The sequence below is a fragment of the Anguilla rostrata genome, chromosome 8, assembly GCF_018555375.3.
Source record: "Anguilla rostrata isolate EN2019 chromosome 8, ASM1855537v3, whole genome shotgun sequence".
In the NCBI taxonomy this organism is placed as follows: domain Eukaryota; kingdom Metazoa; phylum Chordata; class Actinopteri; order Anguilliformes; family Anguillidae; genus Anguilla; species Anguilla rostrata.
This window is the reverse complement of record NC_057940.1, coordinates 26,046,792-26,074,688: the sequence shown is the minus strand read 5'-3', so window position 1 is coordinate 26,074,688 and position 27,897 is coordinate 26,046,792. Positions and strand designations below refer to the sequence as shown.

The 27,897-nt window shown below is 43.5% G+C and overlaps 2 protein-coding genes across 13 annotated transcripts in view; one reads left to right on the top strand and one right to left on the bottom strand.

Moving 5' to 3' along the window:
* The window catches only part of ido1 (indoleamine 2,3-dioxygenase 1), a 17,310-nt gene extending 3,417 nt beyond the window's left edge, over positions 1-13,893 (bottom strand). The window contains exons 1-7 of one of the 6 annotated variants that reach the window (XM_064347396.1): positions 13,800-13,893; positions 8,686-8,754; positions 5,344-5,418; positions 5,077-5,173; positions 3,434-3,529; positions 2,546-2,665; positions 1,167-1,285 (exon numbers count right to left, since the gene is read on the bottom strand). In XM_064347396.1, the coding sequence (XP_064203466.1) occupies positions 1,167-1,285; positions 2,546-2,665; positions 3,434-3,529; positions 5,077-5,173; positions 5,344-5,354 (443 nt within the window). In that variant the 5' untranslated portion in view covers positions 5,355-5,418; positions 8,686-8,754; positions 13,800-13,893. Of the gene's footprint in view, positions 1-1,166; positions 1,286-2,545; positions 2,666-3,433; positions 3,530-5,076; positions 5,716-8,685; positions 10,166-11,707; positions 11,797-13,799 lie in introns of those variants that run through there. The other 5 variants (XM_064347393.1, XM_064347397.1, XM_064347394.1 and 2 more) reach the window with 5 other exon arrangements.
* LOC135261268 (rho-related BTB domain-containing protein 2-like) lies at positions 5,075-27,897 on the top strand. Of its 7 annotated transcripts, none has more exons than XM_064347386.1 (11): positions 5,075-5,214; positions 10,870-10,933; positions 17,459-17,660; positions 19,668-19,771; positions 19,873-20,058; positions 20,436-21,382; positions 23,364-23,482; positions 23,743-23,893; positions 24,164-24,252; positions 25,169-25,274; positions 25,822-27,897. In XM_064347386.1, the coding sequence occupies exons 2-11, from the start codon at positions 10,908-10,910 to the stop codon at positions 26,016-26,018; spliced, it is 2,127 nt and encodes a 708-aa protein (XP_064203456.1). In that variant the 5' UTR covers positions 5,075-5,214; positions 10,870-10,907; the 3' UTR covers positions 26,019-27,897. The 7 variants fall into 7 exon arrangements, with proteins under 7 accessions (XP_064203456.1, XP_064203457.1, XP_064203455.1 ...); XM_064347387.1 differs by lacking the exon at positions 5,075-5,214 and adding an exon at positions 10,386-10,532; XM_064347388.1 differs by lacking the exons at positions 5,075-5,214; positions 10,870-10,933 and adding exons at positions 13,866-13,992; positions 14,517-14,568.

The following is a 27,897-nucleotide window of genomic DNA, read 5'->3' as shown; positions in this document are numbered from 1 at the left end:
CTGGAGCGAGAGAGCTCGCCTGGCCCTGACTACCAGTCACACAGGGGACCAGTTGTGATTACTCTGACACTTATAGATGTAACTTTAGCTGTTGTAGGTATGTACGTTTTCAAGTGTCCGCATGGGGTACTGCAAGTGTATTTCTAGAGGAAATCGGGCAGAATGTTCCCATTACTGAGATGCGTCTGCATCTTTGAAAGCCTCGGCGTGTGTGCCCATCTGAAGGCCATATCCCAGGGCCTGGATTCTGGGGGTTGTGTGCGGCGCCGCGGGCTGCATTCCTCCGGTGCTGTGCAGATTCCGCGCGGACTGAGCGCTGGGAAGTGTGTGGGAGTGTCGCTTGGCGTCCGGCTCTCCGCGTTGCTGGGGAGAGCTGCTGACATGTTTATTAGAGGCCTTGTGCCTGCTCTCCGTGTGTGTGTGTGTGTGTGTGTGTGGTAGGACGCCTGAGGAGGTTCTGTGATCAACTTTGTGTGTACTCTCGTAGAGGGGGTTCACAGTGGGGAATTGGCTGTGTCTGTGTGTGTGCCTGTGTGCATGTGTGCGTGTGCGTAAGTGAGTGCATGTGTGCATGCATGCATACATTTGTGCGCGTATGTGTGAGTGTGTGAGTATGTGTGTGTGTGAGTCAGTGTGTGCACGTATGTAAGTCAATCCATGTGTGTACGTGAGCATGTGGATCTGTGAGTGTGCGAGTCAGTGCATGTGAGTCAGTGTGTGTGTGTCAGTACATGTGTGTATGTGAGTGTTTGAGTCAGTGCGTGTGTGTCTGTGAGTGTGTGTATGTGTGTATCAGTCAGTGTGTGTGTATGTGTGCATGTGAGTCAGTGCGTGTGTGTATGTGTGTATCAGTCAGCGTGTGTGTATGTGTGCATGTGAGTCAGTGCGTGTGTGTATGTGTGTATCAGTCAGTGTGTGTGTATGTGTGTATCAGTCAGTGTGTGTGTATGTGTGCATGTGAGTCAGTGCGTGTGTGTATGTGTGTATCAGTCAGTGTGTGTGTATGTGTGCATGTGAGTCAGTGCGTGTGTGTATGTGTGTATCAGTCAGTGTGTGTGTATGTGTGCATGTGAGTCAGTGCGTGTGTGTATGTGTGTATCAGTCAGTGTGTGTGTATGTGTGCATGTGAGTCAGTGCGTGTGTGTATGTAAGCGTGTGAGTCTCACCCCTCAGGGTCCCTCTTCCTCCAGTTGGCCAGCACTCCATCAGCGTGGGTCAGGATTGGAGGAAGCCCCAGCCGCTGGGACACCTCCCAGAACGGGACAGCCAGGTTTCGGGGCAACACCTGAGGAGACAATGACCTCGATTCAGAATGTGGCCTTTTTTTTCCCTAAATTTCTCCCATTTTGTCTCTTTTGCAATCTCCAGTCATGCTCAGAAGCATTTCTCTATTGCAACATCCTATGCCAATATAGGCCCATTTCCCTACAACATTTAACACAGTGCTCAGAGCCCGCCTTTGCCCCAGGAGTCTGAACCAGTGAACCTCACAGCGCCTGACAGGTCACATTTAGCCGACTGTACAAAAGAAGCAGGCCTCTTGCTTCCGGGACCTCCAGGGACCAGCGTCACCTTCTGTTATGGACTCGTGGTGATGATGTACAAGCCAGGACATACAGTACAGTCGCAGGTTACACTGTTCCTTCACAGAAGATTAGTGACTAAAACAGGTTTAATTTTGTAGTAGTAGGGCGCCATGTCAAACCCCTCCCCACCCCATTTCATTTGTTGGCGCTCAGAGCTCAAGTCAGATTAGGTTAAACACTAGTTAGTTAAACACTAGACCATATAGTCTGAACAGCTAGCTACAGCGCTTTACCAGAAGAATCAAGTAAAAATTTAAATCTGCACAAGCAAAACTCAGCCAACTTTTTTGTCAATATAGATAGCTTGTAATCATTTGTTAATAAAAAGACAATTTTACAACGCACAGATAACTATAACTGTGAATATTGTTGTGCCATTACTGTAGAGAAACGAATGCTGGTAACTTACATTTGCAGTTATTGTCCTGGTCATTTCTTCATTGCCTTGCATTTTTTGACATTCTATGACTACCGTTCTGTTTCCATGACAATTCTAAATCAAGTACTGCCACAAAATTCTAAATTCTAAATCAGGAATGATTGCCAATGAGAAGACACTGGTGTTGGTCTTTTCCATAGTATAAGCTTTAGAATAGACCAGAAAATTCTTTAAATAATGGATTACAATTAGGAAAGGTACATTTTACATAATTTTATTATCTAGGTGAATTTTGTACAATTAAATATTAACAACTGTTCATGAATGTGGCAACTGGTATTACTATATTGTTTGTGTTCTTCTTAGACATACTAGCATCATTTTGTCAATGATAAAGGATAAATGACAGTCTCACCCCTATGCCAACTAAATCTGGTGATCTGAGTTCTGCAAATAACTAGACATGATTTGTCAGTAGGGTACTTTTGCACTTGTGTGTGCACTCACAGGCACACAGCATCTGTAGTATGCATCTGTAGTATGCACATTTGCATTGTTAAAAAGACTGCTATGGGAATACCTTGACGGTCCCTTTTTCTCCCTCCTGCCACACGTAGCCCATGGTCATTATACTGAGCGCCAGGTGGGCCAGACGCAGCTCCCTGTGGCTCTGCAGGAAACTGGGGTCCAGCTGGGGCATCTGGGAAAAGAGGAGGAGCTGAAATCGCGGGACAGTCGCTCTTGGCGGCATCGGCTCCGTGGTCGAACGTTACAGAACGTCAGCGAGTTCAGGCATCGTCACGGCCCAATGGCTGCTCTAGCATATCTGCATTGTCCTATTGGGCGTGCAGGAGGTGAGATATTAACCCATTCACTGTCACAGACTGAAAGATTACTGGATCTTTGTTCATCTTCTCTGTCTGGGCCTGGGCCATGTTATGTAAACCTCTTTGGACAGGAAGGAATAACTTGCTGTGTGTTCTGTTTTAAAGGTTAAAGGATAATCATACAGGATATATTTGCAGATGACAGGAGCTGTCATCGGCTGCATGATTGCAGTGCATTTTCTTAATGCGCACCTTTATCCGAGGTCTAAAATCATTAACAGCCCCTACTAAAATTTGCTCCAGACTGTATGTATATTTTATTGTTATTTTTTAATGCATTACAGCCTCTCTAAATAGAGAAGTGGACCAAGGGTACTTTTAATGACTATTGAGATTTGTTGTAATTTGTCAGTTGGCACTTATGATATTTGCTTTATTCTCAAAATAATGATGTTTTTCTATTCTAAAAATAATTAAACTTTTGTATGCTCAGGTTACATTTTAGGATACAGAACAGCTTTGATAAATAGCCAGCTGTATAAACAGTTTTACGTAAAAACAGTAAGCTGTGTAAGTTGCTCTGGTAAAGAGCCAAATGCTAAATGTTATGTACAGTATGGACAGGGCGGAGAATGTGTTACCTGATGGATGTGGGTACGGAGCGTGTGGGATTGGACAAGGTCTGTGACGCGTCGGGCGATGTCCATCCATGTCTGGTAGTACGGGGGTAGCTCAGTCTGGAGGAAGCAGATGCTCATCACTGATCCTCCCTTATTTCACATGACTTTACAAGACCTCTCCATGCAGGAATTAGTGAATGATGTCTTGCACTGATGTGGTCCCTCTCAAGGATAATCTCAGGACCCACTTCTACCAGTTTCCCTGCATTCGTGGACAGTAATTGTAGTGATGGATTCCAGTTCTTCCTAATTCCAGTTCTAAAGGCTTGTGCAACCGGCACTTAAAATACCATCCTGACTGTCTGCCCCATCCAGTGCTTAGCAGGCATTTATTTGGCCAGCTAAACTCAGAGGTGAACTTTAACCCCATAACTCCATTAATGAGTGATAGTATTTAGTGTAAGCCACACTGCATTAAAATGGAACATGCCTACCTGTATATCTGAACTGTGATATGTTATGTAACAGAATGTAACACAGCCAGCATACTGCCAAGCCTGATGACTATGAATATCTGTGGAAAGGGTACGATATGTCTTTTTTGGCATTTACACTATCTTGTGACTCAGAACTGAGAGTTAGTGTCTTGCTTAAATGAATCCCAGTGACCTGGGATCTTCATTTAAAAGGAGGCATCAACTGCAGCACTACGACACCAGTATCCTCATCACTGTGCTTGCATTACAGAGCAAAGACCGCCCCCTGCTGGACTAACAAAGCCACATTCAGCATCAAGCCAGTTTGCCTCTTCTTGTTGTCTTCTTACTACTGACCAAACTAAGGACCAGACAAACAAACTTCTGGAAAATGCACCATTCTTCAAGTAAGAAATTGATTATATGCAGTATATTTAACTCTGTAAATTTTTATATTAGGCTATTTTTGTTTTGACAGATTTCAACCTGAACAGGTGCATGTAAGCTCAGTTTAAATCTCATTGCACATCACACTTGCTCATAAACAGTATTCAGGCATAATCACACTCAAAATACAATACTAGAATTTTAAATTAATTGGCAGCTTCATGGATCTCAAACAGAGTGTGTCCTTTAGTAATAAATAAATAAATATCAGTACAGACAGAACAATTTCCTTAACAAGGTCAAGTCCAACAAACTAAGCCCAAAAGGTGGTTCTGTGAGTGAAAGAGAAAGCTAACAAGAGATGTAATCTATTTTAGCCAGGGTTTATTTGCAAAACAATCAATACGCGCAATCACCATATGTCACGGGTATGGAACCATTGACTGAAAAGGATAAAGTTCACCTACAAAGCAAGTAGAAGACACTGGAAGCATAAGCTAAAGTTTTTTGGGTTTTTTTTTTTTGCAATGTTTTAATACAGAATATCTGTTTGCCTGCAGAGCTAATTTTTTTTCTCTTTTTCAATGATCAAATATCTTTAGCCAGATTCTACTGACTCAACACTTAACCTACTAATGAATGAATGATTGTTCCCATATCCCCACTGCAACATTCCAGCTGAGAAATGGCGCTAAGTGATTGAGCTGTCTCTGTCCCTGTTTCATCTTACAGCTGATTGCAAATGCACCGAACACACAACGGACACAGCGACCGCATAAAGAAAGGAATCCCTGTCCCTACCAGGGGCTCCTGCAGAATGAATCCGTACTCCTCGGAGACGTGGTAGCGCTCCAGGGAGAAGGGCTGCTGGGGGTCCGCGGGGCTGCTGGCCATGGGGCTGGAAGTGGAGGCGAACGGTTGGTGCGTTCTGCAGGGACGGTGAGCATTTCCAAGTGACCAGCGCCCAGCCACACCATTAGCGCCCTCTGTGCGGAGTTCACCGGCTGGAAAGTCAACATGCATGACTCCTGGCTTGCGCAATTCCTTTTTAACTTCACCTTTAGTCACCTTTTACGCATTGCCCAACGTAAGCCCCCAACGTGAGAATGGAGTTTGCTCACAGCCTTTAGGCCAACAGGTCAGCTGTAAAAGAGACAGTTGAGGGCCATTAAACAAGCTGTGCGCCCGGAGGAGAAGATTCGGTTCGTCCTGCCAGTGTACACAGCAGAGACTGTAAAAAATATGGACAAAGCTACTGTGACGTCACCCATTGACTCTCCGTGGGTCTCTAAAACACGTTTTGAAGCTCAATGGCGGGCGCGGCCATGTTGTCGATTTGGAGCCAAAACCATAGAGTTAAGCGGTCTTGTGCTTTTTTACAATGTGATTGACAGTTCTGTGCGGAAAAGCACATCAACCTGAACGAACGATTGCAGAACGTTCTGCAACGTTGAGGCTAGCTGACTGTCTGCCGTTATGTTTTAAAATATATTATAAAATGTTTACGGAGTTTAATTTCCATCCGTGACTGTACTGTGTCATGTAATCACGTTATATGTATGACATTAATAATACAATTATGTTCAGTTATCTTCAATGTATGTTTCTCAGCAAAACGAATATGCTTAGCTAGCATATCAGCTTGCCAGTGAGCTAGGTAGGCTACCCGTGGTTAGCTCACGCATTAGCAATATGAACCACAGGGGAAGAACATCGACTACACTGCCGACAAACACGTTTGACAGATGGAATATTTGCCGGATAGGGTTAGCTAGCTAGTCAAATGGCTTGGTAACCGAAGTTGCGAACTGTTTTAGCATAGGCTACTGGCTACCAATCAAGCATAGTATCGTAGTTGTTTCAACTATTATTTGTTAAGTAGGCAAAGGAAATAGTAAAAATGACTCGGCTACCGAAAACCGAGGAGGATTTATTTTAGTCTCTAGTGCAGCTGTAAATAGCACACGCCATAATGAAGCATCAGAAATGGATGCCGCATTTCTGACTTCACACAGGTGGACCGTAGTCGGATCCGCAATGTCAAGGCCAAAAGGCGCCACCTCCCACCCCAGTGACCATAGACTGTAGCCCCTACTGTAGCTTAGTCCAATGCCGTAATCAGGAAGTGACGCAAACTGTACCTCATTGGTCCACAACAAATATTATAATAGTGCCCAAATGACACAATAAATCATGAAATCGACCCATGGACAGTCATAAGACGAATAAAATACACATATTATGACGATTTGTTCTCATGAGAAAAAATTATTGACTTTGTATTTTGACCGCATTGTACTGTAGACTTACATGGAAACCGGATATGAAAACACCTATACTGGAGCCAACCGTAGTGGCGCTAGTGAGCAACCAGGAATGAAGATGGTTTCCCATGAAGAACTATAAAGAATATATTTGACTCAACTTATTACACCGCTGGTACAGTAACTACAGTGGCAGTAATCTGTTTGACAAAAACGTGCATGACAATGTTGCAATGCTGTACCTCTACCTGGTGGAGTGTGTCTCACATTGCAGTGATAATGAAAATGTATGAGAGCATTATCAGTGTCATGCAGTTCTGCTCTTTTTTTTTGTGAAGCCAGGAAGCCCTGCTGTGGTCTCATACCAAGCCCTAGGGTAGGATCTCTGCTCAAGCAAAGCTTCAATTAAAAAGGCAATCCTACACACATACGCTTTCTTTGACTCTCTTTATGTAGACCGAGACTAAAGTTTAAAAAAAAAAAGATGTCTAATCTAAAGATGAAGGTCAGCTACCTTAAACAAATAATGAATGTTACATACATAGAAAGGTTACTGTCACAAAAGGAATGGATGAAGGAAAATACCGAACCACAGCTTGTTTCTCCCAGGAAGTCCCAAGCCAACCAAGATGAAGTTTCAAAATGAAAAGACAGCCAAATATTCCAAAAAGGCAGGGATGAAAATGTAAAAATGCCAGATGAGCTTTAAGACAAGGACATCAAACCTTGCACACACCAAACACCGAGAAGCACAAGGCCCAGGCCACAAGGTTCAGATTCCTCAGATGGCAACAGAAGTTACAACCCCTGAATCTCTACCGCAACAGATATGAACTGGCTAAGTTAAGTATCCAAAAATTCTGGCCTCAGTGAAGTTCGCATTTTAAGTTGTTCTGTGAGGGACGAGGAATGGTTACGAGAGAGGGGGCAGCAACATGTCTGATTGGCTGAGGTGTGGAAGGGCAGAGGTGTGGTAGCAGGATCAGACAGACTGTCTTATTTGAAAACTGATAAATTCATGTATAAAAGTTGCCTTATGTGGTTGGAGGCAGGGCTAAGCAATATGATATTATTATCAAAAGATTCATTGTCTTACAGTCTTTCTAATGAGACCGAACATTAATATGTTAGGAGGTAATGTCGTACAGCTAAGACAAATCATGGAAGTTTCATCCTATTTCTAACAAAGAGGTGAAATCTGTAAACGAATAATTGTCAAAGACATCCAGTTGTACTCTCCATCTTCAAGTAAAATATTTTAAATGGATCAAAAACAATCATATCACGTTATTTTCTGCTTTTAACTGGAATGCCCTGAAAATGTAGATTCCATTGATCTGGCCTGAACAACCCTTATCTTTACAGACGTTAAGATTTTTACTCAGCGATTTCAAATAAATATCACAGATTGCATTCAAAAGGAATATTCCTGTGCAGCATTCTTCATTCATTGTTGGGAATCTTCTGCCTTGTGGAACCATGTTGGGACTGGTGAAGTAACACACTGAGGGCCACTTCCCAACTGAAAAGGTTTTATTACAATAAGCTTCTCTTTTTAGAAACTCATACCCTGAAACTTATCTATTATGGTATTCAGAGGTTCCTTTAAGACTATGAATCTATTAGAACTTAAAACTCAATCTCGAGACGTGTTACCTTACTCAGCATTTAGGGCTTCCTGGAGATCTGGAACCTATTTAAGTGAAACTCAGTCTTGAGGCGTCAGGAAATGGAACCTGCTTTTCAGGAATTGAATCCTGAAAAGCAGGAATTTAATAGTGGCATTCCATCTAGATGTCAAAATAAGCCACAAACAAGCTGTAGGCACAGTAACTTCAGTCTGATGCAAATGACAGGAGATGTAATCAGTTTGAAGTCGTTTACTGAAATTGTAAGGTTTAAATCACATCGTGTCACCTGGTAGAAAAACTATGTGCTCCCGTGCCTAATGCTGCTCTCTGCCCGACTCCACTGCGCATGATTCTACTGCACGACGTCACTCACTATATTAAAGGGAGCATCAATAATCACATTAAATATACATGCATTTGTTTTTGTACATTATATACATTACCTGTCTTATACAATGACTAGAAATGATGAACTATACATTTTGCATGATATTTAAATTAACTTATATTCTCACATTGTGGCTCTTACACCTGGGATACTGCCCACAGATAGTATGCACCAGCTTTTAATGGGTTCTTATAAGCTGTGAACAAAGTATTTGTGAGGCTGCAAAAGTGTTAGGAAGGAAGATGGAGATGGAACAGAAATATGAGGATTTATTAATAAACATATTCACCAGTTAAGTTAATGACAGAAAATATGAAAACATGAATTACCTATAGCTGAACACAGGATCACATGCTTGCTACGGCAAACAAACATGAACATGCTCACTGACACAGTACATAACCAAATGATTCTGTACGTATTCCGGGGGGGTAATCTGCCTGTACGTTTGACCCCTCTGCCTGGTAGGCCCATGGCCTGATCTTCCAGTTGCTGTTTGTCTATTTTAACTTGTGGCTGTTGTGGCTTCACCAGTCTTCAGCAATGGTGAAAGTCCAGGAACACTCAAAATTGCACATTACATGTATATGTGTGGGAATGTGTATTGAGAATGAACTTAAGACACAAAATGCAACTTAATCAGACTAAAACATTCAATGAGGGTTACAATCAATCTGGCAATAAAGTAATAAAAATTCTAGGGCATTGTACACATTTGAGAGTCCACTGGCCTGCCCTTAATTTCCCCAAATGCATTCCTTTAGTGTTCATGAAAGGGAGGGGGGACAGAGAGAGAGAAAGAAAACAAGTAATATTCTGGTAGTCACTAAAACTAAATTCTTCATATCAAGAATTTGTATTATAACCTGTTAAAATGGAATTTTCCTATGGAACAGCTTTCCATAGGACTGCCTGATATTCTGTCTACATGCGATTGAGGAGGCATGACAGGAGGTAGGCCTCTAAAGTGGGTCCATTGGAAGGAACAGGGGTCCAAGGTGACTAAAATTATTATTAATACTTCACTGATGGAACAGGTTTTTTGAAACAGTAGTCGATTGTTCAGTGAGACCTCAGAAGGGAGAAATTCTCTATGTGGGGGATATGACCAGCCAGCCAGCCACAGTCCAAAAAAAGAAAAGAAAATTTATCCCAGGGATTAACTGATTATTAGAGAGGACAAGTCAGGCATTTCTCAGTGCTGACTTGAATATGTCCCATGCCAAAGTTGCCGTTGTACCTATGTTGCACAGCATTGTTAACTGACATTTTACAGTTGCATAAATTCATACTCTAGGAAATATGAAAATTCTTCTTTGTTTACATCACTTTAATGGAATATACTGCATACTGATTTCATGTATGGTTACTGCCTCCATTATACTGTGTCACTCACCTGATTCTCACATACCCTTGAAGTTGAAAAGTTACTCATACCTGGTGGACTTTTAATGTGTAACAGTATTTTTGTATTGATGGTCTGACACTAAAATTTCTTAGCATCTCATCTGCATATTTCTGTTCCAGTGAAACTGATTAACGATGTAACAGTGCTGAAATTAAAAATGTTCCATTTGGCAAAGGCTTCAAGGGTTAAGTGAAACATGAGATCAGGTGGCTGTTTTCTCCCTCTACTTAAAGGCAAAACACACAATACTACCTCATTCTTCCTTTTCATGGTGCTGTAAGCTGCCAAAAACCTTCAATGTTTTCGTTGTTCCCTTAAGAATTTCAATACGTGTGTGTGTGTGAGAGAGAGAGAGAGAGAGAGCGAGAGAGAAACTAAACAAAATCGCATGAATGGATACATTGGCTGACAATGCTGCACACCTGCTTGATTAGAATATAGCAAATGACAAAAGACAACGAAGCAGAGAACTGACGGGACTGCTGATGACAGGTGAAAGGTGTGGATCTTTTAACTAAGGCTCAGTGCATAGGGCCAGGAGTGCAGTGCACAGGACAGGAACACAGGTACGTAACTCTGTGTGACCTTCCCAAAGTGCCACTGACTTTGGCAAACTGGAGTCTGGCGTGATTGCTCGATCCTAGGGAGCAAGGAAACTATTTTTCTGCATAAAATGAGTGGTAATTTGATGGGTTAGACATGCACATGCTTTGCTGTTTCATACATACTTTGATAATCTGAGAGTGAGAAAGAGATTAGCCTACTTTGTCAAAGATAGCGTAAATTATTCCACTGGAACTGACCAGTTAAATTTCAGTGTGCTAACTTCTGATGACTGTTACAGGTGAATGGTTAAAACTTTTCGTACTGTGAGAAACCATTCTTACCAGATTTTCCTCTTAGGAAATAACTCCAGGACCAAACTCTTCACTGAGGACACCATGGAGGTTGTAACAACTTATTATGAGTGAGTTTGAATCCACTTCCCATAATTTTACTGAAAACCTTGATAACTGGACAATTGAGAGACTGCTGTAAAGTCCTATAAAGAAAACAGTAGGACAACATAAAACAATGTATTTGTAATATAACAATAGTATACAGTGAACCCCAGTGATCCCTAACATACTGTAGGACTCTCTAAATCCTTTACTCTCTATAAATGAATTTTGGCTATGGCTGTCCTTTCATCTTTAAGGTGTTCACAACTACTGTTCTATAGTTGCTGAAAGCAAGTTCTAGAGGACAATGTCACTGCTTATTTACCAGAAGCCTGGACTTTTATTTATTTTGACCTTGACTCTGGTGATGAGATATAATTTTACCCCCCCATGAACAATTTCAGTAAATTATTAATGAGGTTTTGCAGAGACGGTTCTCTGAGCTTTAGGCTGACATAACATTTTAATACCATTAGACTGGGATAGTATGGTTTTAAAAAAAATAGTCATTTGGAAATACTTGTAATTTGACATATAAAGAGCTGGAATATAGAAAGAGATGGAATATATTCTGCTTCTTGGAGTGTAAGAAATAAATTAAGTACTGTAGTATAGGCTAGAGCACACAACACTGTTTCAAGTTGTTTCAACAATTGTCCCAGAAGATAAATTATCTATTTAAATCAAAGGGATTTTCACGTTATATATTGTAAATCACCATAATCTGCGAGTCAGCAATCACACAGTTAAAACTGCTGGGTATTTGGAGATTTAGACCAGAAGCTACGGCAGGCAATTACCTTTGGAATGGGATTTCAAGAGATTTGGGCAGAGGAATGGTGAGGTCTGTTGTTGTGCGTATCAATTCCGTACGTACGGTAACTGAAGCCGCAGACGAGGTAGCTCGTCGTGCTTCGAGTCACAGCACTGAGGAAGAGCTTCCAGACGCACTTCGAGATATTAAGCAGTAGGCTGGCCTGGACTGGTTAGTTTACAGAGATATCCAAAGCGTTTGCATCGGCAACTGCTGCTGCCGACAGTTCGCATAACAAGCCCTGCTGTACTGCCGGGAAAATGAGGCTCAGCCCCGGCTTCCTGAAGGTGCAAGCTGCATCCGATGGGCATCGCGTCGTCCTTTCGCTTTCAAACATCGGCCAGCCCGATGCACCACTTCATTTTATTGCGGTAAGAGTATAATTGATCGTTCAAAAATATTGCACGATTGAAGTAATCTGAATGCAGTTATGTCGTTATATCATGCACACTACCAGAAGAGTAGACCACAGTGCTTAGGCTACCACGGGGCTGGCGATATTCTGTTAGGAAGACGTGCAGTCTTACATAACACAGTTGATGCAGTCGCCCTGAATGAGAAAGAGCCTACGACTCCACAGAAAGGTGTACACAAGCGTTTGTTTGGGGTGGGAATAGGATACCAAGCCCTGTTGGTGTTGTCAGTAAAATGGAATATAACCAAAGTAGGCCTGTGCGTCATGTTTTTGTTACATACAATTACGATGTTCGCTTCAGCAACTTACGTAAACTTTAGAATGTCTCAGTTACAAATGAACATGGGTTATAAGCATTAGGCTACTGCCATACAAGGAATACAGCGCAAGTACACGACTGTATTTAGGCTTAGCCTATATTAAACTGAACTGAAATATCAGGGTCCGGAATGCTCTCCAACGACATTTTCCGCTAAGAATTTTGTAAAGATATTCAGTCCTGGATTTGTCATAAAAATAAATCGTCAAGGTTACCGTTGAGCTAGAGAGCCATTACTACAGTATTCAAGCAAAAGATAGTTCGCAGGTGTAGTTTGTTGCATCACCTCGGTCATGGCTATATGTAGCTACTGAAAAGTGATTCCTGACTGCAGCGCAGACGAGGTGAAAGTGCCTCTATCAGGCCCTGATGATTCATGACGACGCTGTCTTGCTGAGCGCAGTCTGTTTCAGACCTTGGCCAGGTTCTCTCGAGTCAAAAGAACAAACGACGAGTGGCGCGTGCCTTTGTTGCTGCCTGAGAGGCGTCACCCAAGATTGGCAAACAAAACAAGAGGCTGGCATTTTTAGCTACGTCATTTCAGTAAAGATTAGATCTCTTTTGTATGACTTGGTTTTGACTTATTAAACATATATTGTACGAGAGATGTAGGCTAGTTGTGCATTACATTTTGATTGCATTTACTGAATGGTTGAAGTGTCTGTCCACCAAGAATGGGAAGTATTGTCGTGCAGTACATTAACCGATCTTATTATTACTGCTTATGTGACAAATAATTTTCTGCAGTAAGTTTGGTGATCACTGCACCATGGGCGAGCATTGCACCGTGCACTGTGACGTGAAAATTTGGCCTGCAAGTAGGCTATAGAAAACGACTGTACTGTACATAATACTGTGAAACAACAGCATGCATAGTCTTATTATATTGCTCTTGTTAACATTGTTGTTATTGTCATTGTTGTTATTGTTATTATTTTTTCATTTTATATTTATCTGCTTTCATAAACATTTAATCTCAAAGTGATACAGAAATAAAACAGGTAAGCTAAATAAAATAAAACAAAAAACACTGAATGCCTTTGAGTCACTCATTCGCCGTTTGATTGCCGAGTGAACCTGTGTTTTGTAGTGTCCGCAATGACCATGATATGCACTTTTGTACGTCGCTTTGGATAAAATTTTATCCAAATTTAGCGTCTGCTAAATAGATGTAATGTAATGAGTGGTTTTGCTGCTTTATCTTCTAATATCACAGTGTTATTGAGCGCATTATGAAGATGGCCAATAAAGGCGTAGGCCTGCATCCTACACCAAAAATAACCTATGCAGTCGTAATGTGACTATCCACATGGGCAATGGAAACATATTGACGTCGTGTCTCACCTTCAAGTGGCTCAACCCAGTGAACAACATTTAGCAGGCTATCTTAAATTTAGTGCCAGACTCTGGCCCGTAGTTGCACTTGCACTCTCAACAAAAAGGCGGGGACTCTTTTTTATGAATGAGTCTGCGTCAGCTGAGTAGACGTGGGAGAGGACCGGCGAGAAAGAATGATGTTTGGTCTCGGAAATTCAGGGTTAGCCAAGACTTATTTTTATGTAGGCCTGTGTATTTACGATTTTATAATTGAAGCGGTCACATAGCGTAATCAGAATGTAGGCAGCGCTACTTCGGAAGCTTTTATAGGGCAGTTCCCAACACATTGATAGATCTGGTGCACTTCCAGACCAGGCCGGATTTGTTGCACTCACTCTAGCTGACGGTAGCCTTTTTAGTTAACTAATAAAAAATGCACTGCCAAGGTAGTTCTGATACATGGAATATCTATACTCTCTTTTGTTTTACAAATTGTGTTGCCTGTCTATTTCCCATATCACGTTTCACGGCGTATTAGGATTGCATGTTGATTTGTTTACATTTGGGTTTAGCATCATTTTGAATATATTATTTAACGTTACTTCGCCTGGTAGTTTACGCTGGCCTCCGATGCATTTTTAATTCTCATCCTGTGATTGAAATATCTAATACTTGACACTCTTGTGAACGCAAACAAAATGTGCTGTATCGTTTGCTCACTGAGAAATAAATTCCGTTTCCAAGGAAACCAGAGGCTGGCTAGCGAAATCAACAACCACCATTTTCCAGGCGGGAGGTGAGCAAAGTGTGTTCCCCATATTATTCCTACCATTTTATTTAAATATGAAGGTACTCAGTCGCCGAATGAATAAGGTAACAATTTTTCCAATGCATTCCACAACTGTTGTCGATTTAGATGCATCAGGTTGCATGGATTGCTACCACCACATGAATATTGCCTCTAACGTGTTTTACGTTTAAAAAAATCTAATTGTAAAGAATATCGATTTTATTTCCAAATATTGGTCTTATATTTTTATGTCAGTATTGTCATGTCACTGAAACGTGTTTTCTTTTTATTGAGCCAGTATCCTAGCTATTAAAATGTTCTTATTAAAAATGATTGCTGTCACTGTCTCAAGGGAATTCAGTCGTGTCTGTGTATTGATGTACTACATAACAGGGTTTGGCATATTTACTCAATCATTCCACATCTAGTAATAAACGGCGCTACTTGCAGTAGACTAATGCTTTACCTGCTGGCAGGTACTATAAGGGAAACAAATATTGACTTCTACAGTACAATATTAAGGTTAAAATCGCTTGTGGTGATTCAATTAATGTTATTCAGTATATTCCTATTGATGCTTGCTCAGCCATGCTCTTTGTTCAGTGCAGTTGTCGTGATTCTCATGGTAGGTGTGCTTTTTTGTGGTTGGTTTAGATGCACAAATAAATAATATATTTCCCTTGAAACAGATAGGTTTAATATATTTCTAGGAACTTCAAATAGATGGTCTGTTTGCCTACCGGTGATCTTCCAGTGAGTATTGAGCGTGTCTCTAGATTAATGCAGCGATCCACTGTCTACATCAGCCAAAACTTTTGATTTTACATTATTTATCTCTTATCTACCTCTACTACTCACTCTCTCTACCCTGCTTGTAATCTCTCCAGATTTCTATAGCTTTACTATTGTAGTAATCCTCTTTTGCTTAAAAGAATATTGGAAATTCAGATTCTGTAGTGCCATGAGAAGTCTCCTGTGGGAGTCTGGGGTTAATTTATTAAATTGCAACTTTCTGTCTGCCATGTCATTGATTTTAAATCTTTGCAAGATTTGCTTTATTGTGTTAGTTTTATTTTATTTTCTGATGTGTTTCAAAAACATGGGCTAATTCTCCAAACCTTAACATTGCTTGCCGAAAAAAAACAAGCTAAAACGATCACACAATCAATGTGATCTAACAATGAACAATTCAGAGAATGTGACACATTTTTTGTATTATCATTGCCTGTGTGTTTTATTTAGAATTTTTTTTACACTTTTATCAACTGACCCTGAGAGATATAAAGGAGAGAGATGTTGTCAGCCAATAGAAAGCTGTTGCTAGGCAGAAGGGTTTGAGGGAATGAAGGGGAAGTTGGACGTGGTGTGTACACAGCAGCTAGCTCTGCCAGACACTCCTGTTCCGAGGCATCGGCAGCACTCCCGTCCACTCCCCTTCTGGGAGTATGCAGAGGAGATAGACATCATACACAATAACAGGTAACAATGCTTCTCTGAAATATTAATATCTGCTCAGTGGCCTGTATTGTGTGTGATCATGCCATTATTTACAGGGGTCACAGTAGGGTACTGAAGACAAGCTTCAGAAGGAGGAGGAGTTACAATTGACACAAGGCACGCTTTTTTGTATTTGTGTGGGTGTGGCAAGTTCAGCCTCTTTTTTTCAGACGCTTATCATCACTTTGAATGCTTCTGTTTGTGTATCAGACAGCCTAGGGAAAAGTAACCATTCATCATGAGATTGTACTCAAGATAGTAGTCAATTAAAGTAGCCTGTTTCGGGCAACATGCTTAGTTTGCTGTTTTCCTGTTGATGCAACATTTTGTTCTCAAAGCACATTTGATGCTTGGAGTTACGCGCACCTTGGGTGTGGAGGTTATTAACAGCCAACAAAAGGTGTTTGTTTTTTTGTTTGTTTTTCATTACTAAAAAGTTGTGTTTTAATTTGGGAACCACTGTAAAAAAAATTTAAAATTTTTTAAAAATTTGTTTGTTATTTTTACTTCTGGTTAGTTGGTTTAGTTGACCTATCTTTTCCTCAGTGGTGCTGCAATCTGTGGGGTTACTTCAGATGCTGTAAAATGGATGTCTGATACTGAAATAAGTTGTGTCCAGTCAGCATCAAAAGGAGACCTTCATATTACAGCAGCTCCTGTTAAGAGGATGTTTGTTCTGCCCTTTGCTTTGAATCATTGAGTAATGCATCCTGGGAAATGTGAAGTCAGATCTCTTAGAGCAATGCATTTGAGGGTGGTGTGCACAAACTGCACCTTATTTTAACTGGTGCCTTGTCTTCCAGCCATTCTGACATTTCTTTGTTAATGGAAACTGTTGCAGACATCACAATGATGAGTATTATTGCGTCCGCGGACATGGCTTCCGCACTTAGTACAGGGGAATTGAATTATCAGAGGGTTACTGTTTTCTTTCAGGGACATCTCCTTCCCCATTTCCTGGAGCTGGACCTCTCCTGCCCCCCCCTCCCCCCTCCTTTAATGTGTCTCACTGTAAGAGGAGATAGGCTGGGAGTGACAGGGTCACTGAGTGGGCTGAGCTAGCTGCATTCAGGAAGCGCATGACCAAGCATTGATATCACTGCAAGCAGTATGAGTAATGCGGTCCAGTAATAACCACAATGAATGAGAATCATCCTCTTTATCTGCCGTAGAGCTCCCTGGGTACTCTATCAGTCTACAGCGCGGTACCCTTTTCCTGGTGCTTGAGTGTGCTCGGGTTGAGTGGTTCAGGTCTGGGGTCAGGCCTGCAGTTAACTGGCTAGCGCAAGTGTCGGATTGTGTCCGACAAGGTTGGGCTGATATTTCAATTAAGCAGAAGGGGCCTTTGGGCTTTTTTTTTTTTTTTTGCTGTTTTATTCTAATTCGACACCCTTGACAGGTCCCAATTGATGGATTCTGACATGGACTATGAGAGGCCAAACGTCGAGACTATCAAGTGCGTGGTGGTGGGGGACAACGCCGTGGGGAAGACCCGGCTCATCTGCGCACGGGCCTGCAACGCCACCCTCACGCAGTACCAGCTGCTCGCCACGCACGTGCCCACCGTCTGGGCCATCGACCAGTACCGCGTCTGTCAGGAGGTGAGTGCCCGTACTGCAGGTCCCTCGATGGCTGCCCTAGCAGGCCGATGCACTCTACCCGACCCACTCCTTGTGCTAAAAAAACTGAAGACTGTACCATGTAGAATGCTACGTCCATTAATGTGGTTCCTAGAGCAAAGCCTAGGCCTTACCTATCACATACTGTATGTGGAAGTACTACTTGGGCAAATTTAATTGTAGGAAATGCATGACAAATTCAATGTATTTGTGAAATGTGAGTAACTGTAGAGCTCAAGTCAAAGACTGATGATTTATGTTCCAGCTGATTTCATTTGACATCTACAGGGCGGTTTACAGAAGTGTGCCCCTTATCAGACCCCCAAAGGAAAACAGACTGTTTGCTGTGCTGACAGGGAGTCAGCGGGGTGTGATAAAGAGACAGCGCTCAGTTGCAAAACACCCGACTGGATCAGCATTATGCAAACCTCAAGTTCTCCATAATACAGTGTAATCATGTTTGGTATTGTTGGAAAGCCGATGTCACGGGGAACGCGTTGGTGTCTCAGTTACAAAGGTTAACGCAGTGGGATATGCTTACAGAGGGAGCGCAGGCAGGATCATTGATGTACTGTTTTGTTCTTTATTTGATGACTTGGGGTTTTTCCTTTGATCCCTAGGTATATACCAAGACAGACAGCCATCCGTATAGAGCCACACTACTGGTGGAAAGTCTCCTCCATCTATGCATAACTGTTAGCACAGAGGAAAGGTTGAAACGCTACTTTGGAGTCAGATAACTGAGATATAATTAAATTAATCCCATCGCGGTAGCACTGGGGAAGACTGCACGCGTTCGCTGTTTGGTGTGTCTAGGGGGTTTCTTACACATGGATGAGGTTTAGATTGCTGTTGTTAGGGACCTGCAGTTCTGTTTGCTGCCCTCCTGCAGATATGATCATTTCACTCTATTGCCCATTGAAATAGAGTTTCAGGCTAAATTCATGCATCTGTGTGGGGGTTTTGGAAAAATCAGTGCATAACCCCTACGCTTTGAATTTGAGGAACCTCAGGAATGTATTTTTATTTTTGCAATTATTAATCCCTACCTAATGCATGACTTTCTTACGACAATTCTGCAGTGTTTCAGCTGTATCATTGAATATGAGTAACCTTAGCTACAGCAGTGCGGCAGACTGAGAAGGCGCAGTATCCTGCTCGCCCAAGAACCTGAGCTTCTGCTTCTGCACCACGTGGACGAAGCTGCGGCATCTTTGAGTGTCTAAATTTGCCTGCTGCAAAACCATCGATCTGGTCCTACACTCAGCTGAACCCTTTACGTAAAAAAGAACACAGATTATTTCAGTGGGGGAAAAAAAGCTTTTTATTTGTAAGGTTTAAAAAAAATGTGTGCTGCTCTGTGAAACCTCCTCGTTAGGGGCTAATGATCTCTTTAAGCTTTGAAGTTATTTTGAAAAGCCACAAGACGATGTGGCTGTGGCGGCGTGGTTTTTTAGGCTACTTTCGTATCGGTAACCAAACCCTCATTTACACTGTTGAAAGTGTAAACACAGGTATCGGATATGGCTCACTTTTATAAAAGTAGATGTAAACAGGAAATCACAGTCAAAACAGCTATTAGACATTTGTGTTGCAGAAACACACAGCTAACATAAGTCTACCCTATCTTGTGTGAGATGACAGCAGTTGGGCACAGTAAAACATCCAATGTTAATTCAACTCCAGTAAGGACCATATGTACTTTTTAAAAGTTGATTCAACACTGAATTTACTGTGAGTGGAACTGTTCTAGAATCCCAGTCAGTGTCTTTCAATGACCAGATTCACAGTAGAAATGTTTGGCCAAAGTAATTGTCTTTTCATTTCTGGTTGTTTGCTTTTTAGAAAGTCTGTGAAAAGTCTGTTATCGCCCTTGTTCAGGAGCATGGCAGTAACTGACCCTCTGAAAGACATAGCTACACAGCTCTGCTGCAGATGAGTTTGTTTAATGCCAGTGCGTGTGACGCATGGCCTTGTCTGTCTGACCAGGTTTTGGAGCGGTCCAGGGACGTGGTGGACGATGTCAGCGTGTCCCTACGCCTCTGGGACACATTCGGGGATCATCACAAGGACCGGCGCTTCGCTTACGGCAGGTGTGTCCCGCGTACTCCGTCCCGCTCGAAGGGGATCCCTGAGGCCTGTGACGGGCGTGTGTTTAACCCCTCCCCTCTCACTCTCCGTTTCGTCGCTGCAGGTCGGATGTCGTGGTGCTGTGCTTCTCCATCGCCAACCCCAACTCTCTGCACCACGTGAAGACCATGTGGTACCCCGAGATCAAGCACTTCTGCCCCCGGGCCCCTGTCATTCTGGTTGGCTGCCAGCTGGACCTGCGCTACGCCGATCTAGAGGCCGTCAACAGGGCGCGGCGCCCCCTAGCCAGGTAAGTGGGCATGGCGTGCCTCTACCAATTTGGGAATTCCAAATGAAGAGTACATTATTTATACCAAATATACTATTGTATGTTTGGAATGACTGTAACGTATGTGAGACATTTAAAAGCAGTGCTGTGCTCATTTCATAGAAGTGAATTCTTAGCATATAGGACACCATCTAACCTACCTGTCAAATACTGCACTATTTTGAGGAGAAACTAATTTGCTAAAAATGTAACTCAATTAACTATTCTATAGCTATGGGCATTTACTGCTAATGCTGATTTAACAGATCTGTATCTGTAATTATCTGACTTGCTTTACTTTTTTAATTGGCTGCCATTTACAAGCCATACTCTTGCCTGTTTTTTCTCCTGCATTGCAGACCAATTAAGCCCAATGAGATCCTGGCGCCAGAGAAGGGCCGCGAGGTGGCCAAGGAGCTGGGCGTGCCGTACTACGAGACCAGCGTTGTGGCGCAGTTCGGCGTGAAGGACGTCTTCGACAACGCCATCCGCGCCGCCCTCATCTCGCGGCGCCACCTGCAGTTCTGGAAGTCCCACCTCCGCAACGTGCAGCGGCCGCTCCTGCAGGCGCCCTTCCTCCCGCCCAAGCCCCCGCCCCCCATAATCACCGTGCCCCCGCCCCCCTCCTCCACCGAGGAGCACCCGGGCCGCCTGCTGGAGGACCCGCTGTGCGCCGACGTCGTCCTGGTCCTGCAGGAGCACCAGCGCATCTTCGCCCACAAGATCTACCTGGCCACCGCCTCCTCCAAGTTCTACGACCTGTTCCTCATGGACCTCAGCTCCGAGGAGAACGAGGAGGCGCGGCCCCACCGGGCCCCGCCCCTCAGCGGGCGGGACCTGCTGATGCGGGCGGCCAGCTTCGACGTGTGCGAGAGCAGCGAGGAGGGCAGCCGGGCCGGCCTGCGGGCCTGCACCAGCGACGGCACCCTGAGGGGGGGCGACGGGCGGCGGGGGAGGCTGCTGTCCACCTGGAGCCGGGCCTTCGTCAGCATCCAGGAGGAGCTGGTGGACGACCCGGTCACCTACAACCCCCGGCCGATGACCGTGGTGCGCATGGACCCCTCGGTGCAGCTGGGCCCCTTCCGGGCCGTGCTGCGCTACCTGTACACGGGCCAGCTGGACGAGCACGAGAAGGAGCTGATGCACATCGCGCACATCGCCGAGCTGCTGGAGGTCTTCGACCTGCGCATGATGGTGGCCAACATCCTCAACAACGAGGCCTTCATGAATCAGGAGATCACCAAAGCCTTCCACGTGCGCCGCACCAACAGGGTCAAGGAGTGCCTGGCCAAGGGCACCTTCTCAGGTAAGAAGCACAAGCACGGTTTCCACAAAGAGAATCTAGGCCTCCAGGACAGGTCAGCAGAGCCTACAGAAATGCTTGGAGAAATTCTAATTCTACTTGTGATTTTATAGTAGTTGTACTGTATGGATGTAAATGGTAATGGTAAATGGACTGCATTTATATAGCGCTTTTATCCAAAGCGCTTTACAATTGATGCCTCTCATTCGCCAGAGCAGTTAGGAGTTAGGGGTTAGGTGTCTTGCTCAAGGACACTTCAACATGCCCAGGGCGGGGTTTGAACCGGCAACCCTCCGACTGCCAGACAATCGGTCTTACCTCCTGAGCTACGTCGCCCCTTGGATGTTTATTACAGACAATGAAAAGGTTTTGCACGAGCTCGCACAACCTTGCGGTTTCAGGTATGTGTACAGTGCATTCACATTCCAAATGAAGGGTCCTGAGAATGTACTCAAATATGCTGTGAATCAGGACACAAAGAAAAGTTTATTTAAAAAAAAAAAAAAAAATGATGATTTTGTCTGCAATTACATGTTATTGAGACCAGTGGATTTGCAATAATGTTGAAATTGAAATCTTTTTTGAAACATGAAATGACTGTTATAAATGTTAGGTGAAGTTAAATATGAAAAAGTGAAGTGTAAATTTATTCACACTGCATGTTCATTTTTAACGTCTCCGGGTATGCCAAAAATGTGCTAGATTTTTTTTTTTTGGGAAAGAGCTCGCATGGCTTATTCCAAAAGCTTGAGGTTCACCAGCTTCCTTTTGGAGCAGAACTTTCACACTTTTTTTTTTTTTTTTTTTTTTTACTTTCAGAAAAAAGAGACATGTCTTGATTTTTGGAAATAATCCCTAGAGCTTGGAGACCCATTTTCATTTCTTACTGTTCGGTTTCTGGTACTCTTAATGTTCAGTGTGTCTGTAAATTCATGCTTCCAAACAGGTGAGCTTAGGTGCATTGCTACGAAGCAGAATTTAATGAGAGCTATTCATAACTTGACCGAGACAGTCAATCGTACTGAAGATAGGAAATTCTCATGCTATGGAATAGGACATTTATTGTGCGTCTGGTGAAATGCAGTATGTGAAAGTGCTGGCATATAGCTCTCAGGTGTGAGGTGTTGCCTGTTAAAATGTTAGTGCTCAGAAAAGGATTGCAGTTTTCCATTGAGTGTTTTCTGGGGTGCCTGGTGGTGCGCTAGGTGGGTGGACAGGGTGCAGTATGTGCATTAATCACCATATTTGCATTTACAAAAGGATAATAGAAGATGCTGAAATGAAAGAACGCTGCATTCTGAAAAGCGTTAGCGCCTTACGCACAATGCGAACCACCCACGGAGGTCTTCACTTGTGCTGTCATTTCCAGGTTATATAAATCAAAGTCTCTCTCACGATAAGAGCCGTCAAAATGCCCGCTGTACGGGTGAGGCGTGTATTTGAAGGTTTCATGCACTGTTTTACACAGGGGCTATTCTGTGGGTGTCTCAGGGGCCGAATACAGCCTGCCTTAGACATACTTTTGACCTTTTGGCAATTGACATGATGGTCTGTATTAGCAGTGTTATCAGACCTCCCTTTAGTGACAGAATGATAAGTAAAAGCAATAGTATTCATATTTTGTAATGTGTGTTGTATGTGCACGTAGGACACATCTTTTGCCGTTTGTGTGTGAGTGCGTGCATGAAAGGGTGAGTGAGAGGCATTCACTGTAAAGTGCTTTGTGCAGTAGTTGCTGGAAAATGTTCTATATAATTGCAGTCCATTTACTGTGCAGCCCATCTTCTTCATATACTGTTTCATAAATAGTATGGCACATTTTTTGACCTGTAAGCACCATTATTTAATAGAGCATGGTCCCTAGTAATATGTAGCTAATAACTGTGGACAACACTGTCACAAGTGCCTTTTTTGTAATGAATGTAAAGACATTTGTAGTGTATGTGGATGGATGTGTGGCTACTGCCTTGTGCCTGTGTTTCAGACGTGGTCTTCAAATTGGATGACGGCACCATCCTGGCCCATAAGCCTCTGCTCATCTCCAGCTGTGACTGGATGGCGGCCATGTTCGGGGGGCCCTTTGTGGAGAGCTGCACTAAGGAGGTGGGTAACTCCAGACCTCACAGGCTGCTTTAACATTCTGAATGGGGGGAACAAATTTAATTTCAGTCAGACAGAGACTGTAGGCTTGTGTGTGTGTGCTGTTTTCAGGCAGAGACTTAAGGTTTGTGTATGTTGTGTTGAGGCAGAGACACAAGCCTGTGTGTGTTTGTTGAGGCAGAGATGTTAGGCTTGTGTGTGTGTGTGTGTGTGTGTGTGTGTGCTGTGTTGAGGCAGTGATTTAAGGCTTGTGTGATTCCCAGGTTCTGTTCCCCAACACAACGCGCAGCTGCATGCGGGCAGTGCTGGAGTACCTGTACACCGGACGCTTCTGCTCACGGCCCGACTTGGACGCCATGGAGCTTATCGTCCTGGCCAACCGCCTATGTCTGCCTCACCTGGTGGCCCTTACAGGTAGAAGTACAGAATGCATACTGCAAACAGTGCTGTGTAAACCAGCTCTCTACAGAACGGCTTTCCAATCATTTTATACCTAAACATTTACATGTGCATCGGTTTTATCATTATCTTTCATGGCGCTCAGTGCTTTGTGGACCTTGTGCTGCTAATGCTTTCAGGAAATGTGAGCACAAATAGAGTCGAGCAAAGGCAGAATTCAGTGTGGTTGCCAGGAGACAGAGCTGGAGAGATGAATGCCATTGAGAAATGCGGTATCTATTTCAGAACTCTACACGGTCACAGTTCTAATGGAGGCTGCCATGATGGGGGCTGATATCGACGGGGATGTGCTGGTGTACCTCGAGATGGCTCAGGTATGAGGGGTACAGTGCCATTAACATGTGCCAGGCTGTCCGCTGCCATCGTCCGGTGGGGCGGCTCTCCGAGGCCAGGTGGTTTGGAGTGGTGACAGAAAGGGATCCACTTGAGTTCGGTAGATCGCTCACTCTCCCGCCGGGTCACGTGGGATTGTTTTTCAAAGCTCTCACTGCTGACCTGCATCTCATAACTGGCCGAGTCAGAACAATGAAAACCGCAGGGAAGCAGATTAGACTGCAGTCCTTCACTTTCTGCTTCCTTCCACCGCTCACCAAGGACTTTGTCATTATACGAAATGCCTTAGCAGACACAATTGTATTGCGCAGCATTGCAGTCAACCAATATTTCAAGGAACTCAGAGAATGTGTTTAATTGGGACGTTTGGAATTTAGCTGATACTGCTGTGAATTATTTTAAGGGAATGTAAAGTATGCGTTATTTATTTGTTTATCTGCCAGCAACCCTTCCTGCTGACTTCAGGAGGAGATGGCTGACTCATGACTCCTCTGATTCACATGAGGCCTGTTCTCGTTATTTTCCACTCTGCAGACGCACCACCAATCATATACGGCCCTTGTCGTCGGAGGGCATCTGCAGGCACCTGGTCTGACCAGGAGTGGCCGCTAGAGAACAATGAGATCAACGGAACTAGTCGTTTTACCCCCTATCACTCCCTGATCTAATTGTTGCCTTGCCAATGTGGACTTTGCCTTTAAATGGTGTGACTGGAACTCCAAACACCCAGTCACAGGGCCCGCATTTTGCTTTAGAACGAGCGTTTACCACCAAGTTTGCATTTTTCAATGTGTCAGTGGCTACAAAACAGGGAAGTGCTCTTGTGTTTTTCACCCACATAGTGGGCCATGTGATCTCTCTTTCTCTCTCTTTCTGTTGTTCCCTCCCTCCCCACAGTTCCACTGTGCTCATCAGCTCACTAACTGGTGCCTTCATCACATCTGCACCAACTACAACAGTGTTTGTCGCAAATTCCCCAGAGACATGAAGGCCAAGTCCGCAGGTACACCACAGTACACTACAGACCCTGGTAAACATGATCCATTGGACCATGGTTGGGCTTATGTCATTTCTATCAATGGCCCAGTCCTGGGTTTTTCTTATTGGCAACCCAGAGGGAATGTTCCAGTGTTGACCAGCAGAAAGGGCCTAAGAAAAAAAAATCAAGTTGGCTCTTTACTCTTTGATAAACAGCATGTGATGAATTGGTGGCCTGGCCAATCTAGGCTGCTGAGGAAAGGTTTGTTCTTATAGCGCAGTTCAGACCAAAATTTTGCATTGGACAAAAGCATTTTGAATGTTGCAGAAAGGAGTTGCAGTGTGCATTATCCTTCTCAGAACATCTGATGCCAACTCTTGCCTTTGCAGGTGATTCAGTTTTCCTAATAGCAGGTGGCGCATTTTAGAACGTTGCAGCTTGTTATGTCATGTCTCAAATCTTTGGTCTGAACTGGGCTTTAGATATATCAAACGGATTCATTTGGGAAGTGGTTTTCTGCTTTTATTTTAGTTTTGCATCTCTTGAAACCCTCTTTGCGCGTGTCTTCCAGAGAACCAGGACTACTTTGAGAAGCACCGCTGGCCTCCGGTGTGGTACCTGAAGGAGGACGATCACTACCAGAGAGCGCGTAAGGAGCGGGAGAAGGAGGACTACCTGTACCAGAAACGTCAGTGCAAGCGCAAGTGGCTCTTCTGGAACCTCCCCTCCTCCTCCTCTTCCTCCTCTGGTTCTTCTGCTGTAGTTTGAACAGTTTTATGAGGAGGCGCTGTGCACAAATCAAGAATCCAGAGGGATGGGTGTGGTTTGTGATGTTTCAGCAAGGCTGGTGCAGGCAAGCTCATTCAGGCCCACCCTCTCCATAGCTGTATTGCCACGGGGCTGTGCTTTCCCAGGTCCAGGAGATCTCTCATGCTGTGAAGGTATAGTCATGCAAGGCTCTCTTTAGTTGTTTTGTTTTGTTATTTTTGCTGCTGAGAGGTTTATGGCCTCACTCCTGCACAGAGCTTTGACAGAGCTCAGAGGTGTTCGGAGATGTTCAAACTTTGCCTACATCTTCTGACTCTGGGAGCCTGATGTCTTGTTTGGAGGAAGTGCAGCCAATAACTGATGCTGACAGTACATTGCTGCTATTTCTACATTCACCACCAGATGGAGTGAAACGTGAATACGCTCAAGAAAGTTTGCATGGTGGCCTCTGGACTTTTATGTACTTGAAAATGATAACCAAATGCTTATCAGCTGCAGCAGAACATAGCAATGGCAAACAACCAGCAAAAATAACATCAAAACAAGTCTCAGCGGTTCAACCTTTCATTCAGAAAACACTTAACTCCCATGCCAATATTGTCACTCTCTAAGCTATTGTTCAACCAGTGGACCTCAAGGAAACGCACATACTGTATTATTCAAACAAAATGGATGTACTTGGTCCAACGCTGCAGCTTGAAGTCCAGGAAATTAGGTCAAACATACTTTGAGCGGTACAGTGACGTCAAGAACACTCTTCACACCTTTGGTCAACAGTTTAGAGTTGTGAATTGACCTTGAAGGAAGAAGCAGAAGCTTTGAATTCTTGGTTGTAATGTTCCTATACATGTGGGTGTTTTGTGTTAAGTGGTGGCTCTGATGTGGAAGTGATAGTGTGTGTGCCCCATTTGCTGTCTGTACAGTATCTTAGTCTGTGTCCCCTTGCCAGAAAAAGGGCTTCTATCAGTAATGTGGCAAGTCACACATGCTCTACGGAAGACTTTTTGAAGCCAGTTAATGGTCTGGAGTCAAGGGAACCTTTGTCACATGTCAGCCTTTTACTCTTGTAATTTCACTGAAAACTAACATGTTTCTGTTTTGAAACTATTGAATGTTTCTTTAAATATGTTTTGCACTATGAGATCAGGTTTCTTTTTTTCTTTTTTAAGCTGCAAATTGTACGTTCTCAAGGCTTGTGTAATTCCACTCTTCTCTATTTTGGACTGCAGAGCTTTCATTGGAAAAGACCACTCTCAACAATAACATATTTTGTACTCACAAACTGTAGAAATATTTGAAAAATAATTAATGAGGTAACACTATGACTCCAGGACAGTGTTTTTCAAAGCAGTGGCAAAATAGGGTGGTCTGATTGGTCATTCTGAGAAGGTTATTTTAAGTGGACCTGTGCTTTGCAAAGACAAGAGCTAACCAAAGGTTTGTTCTGTTGACTGCTGTACTTTTAAAAAAAAAAGCAAAGTACACGGGTTTCTTTGGCATTTTGTTGAAGGCGCTGATGATGCTTACGGGGAGGGCTGCCTCGTGCCTGAGCCTGTTAATCTCCCTCTGCCTCCTCAGCTGCCTCGAATGCACCACTTTGAGGACCCCTCTCAGAAAGTCCTTTCTTTGATGGTGAGAGCCTGAATCAGGAACACCACAGATAGCACTGAAGCCTCAGCAGTGACTAGTGGCTAGAGAATGCTGCACACAGCCCCCTCTTAGCACCAACCATGTGGAGACAGATGGACACAGGATCATTCCAGGCAGTCCGGAATGAGTTCATCCACGAGAATCACAAACTTCTCCAGTATCTTGTTGTAGTCAACCGCGGTCAACTCTGTAAACTTTTAAGAAGCTCAATAAAGTGTTCTTTTACGTC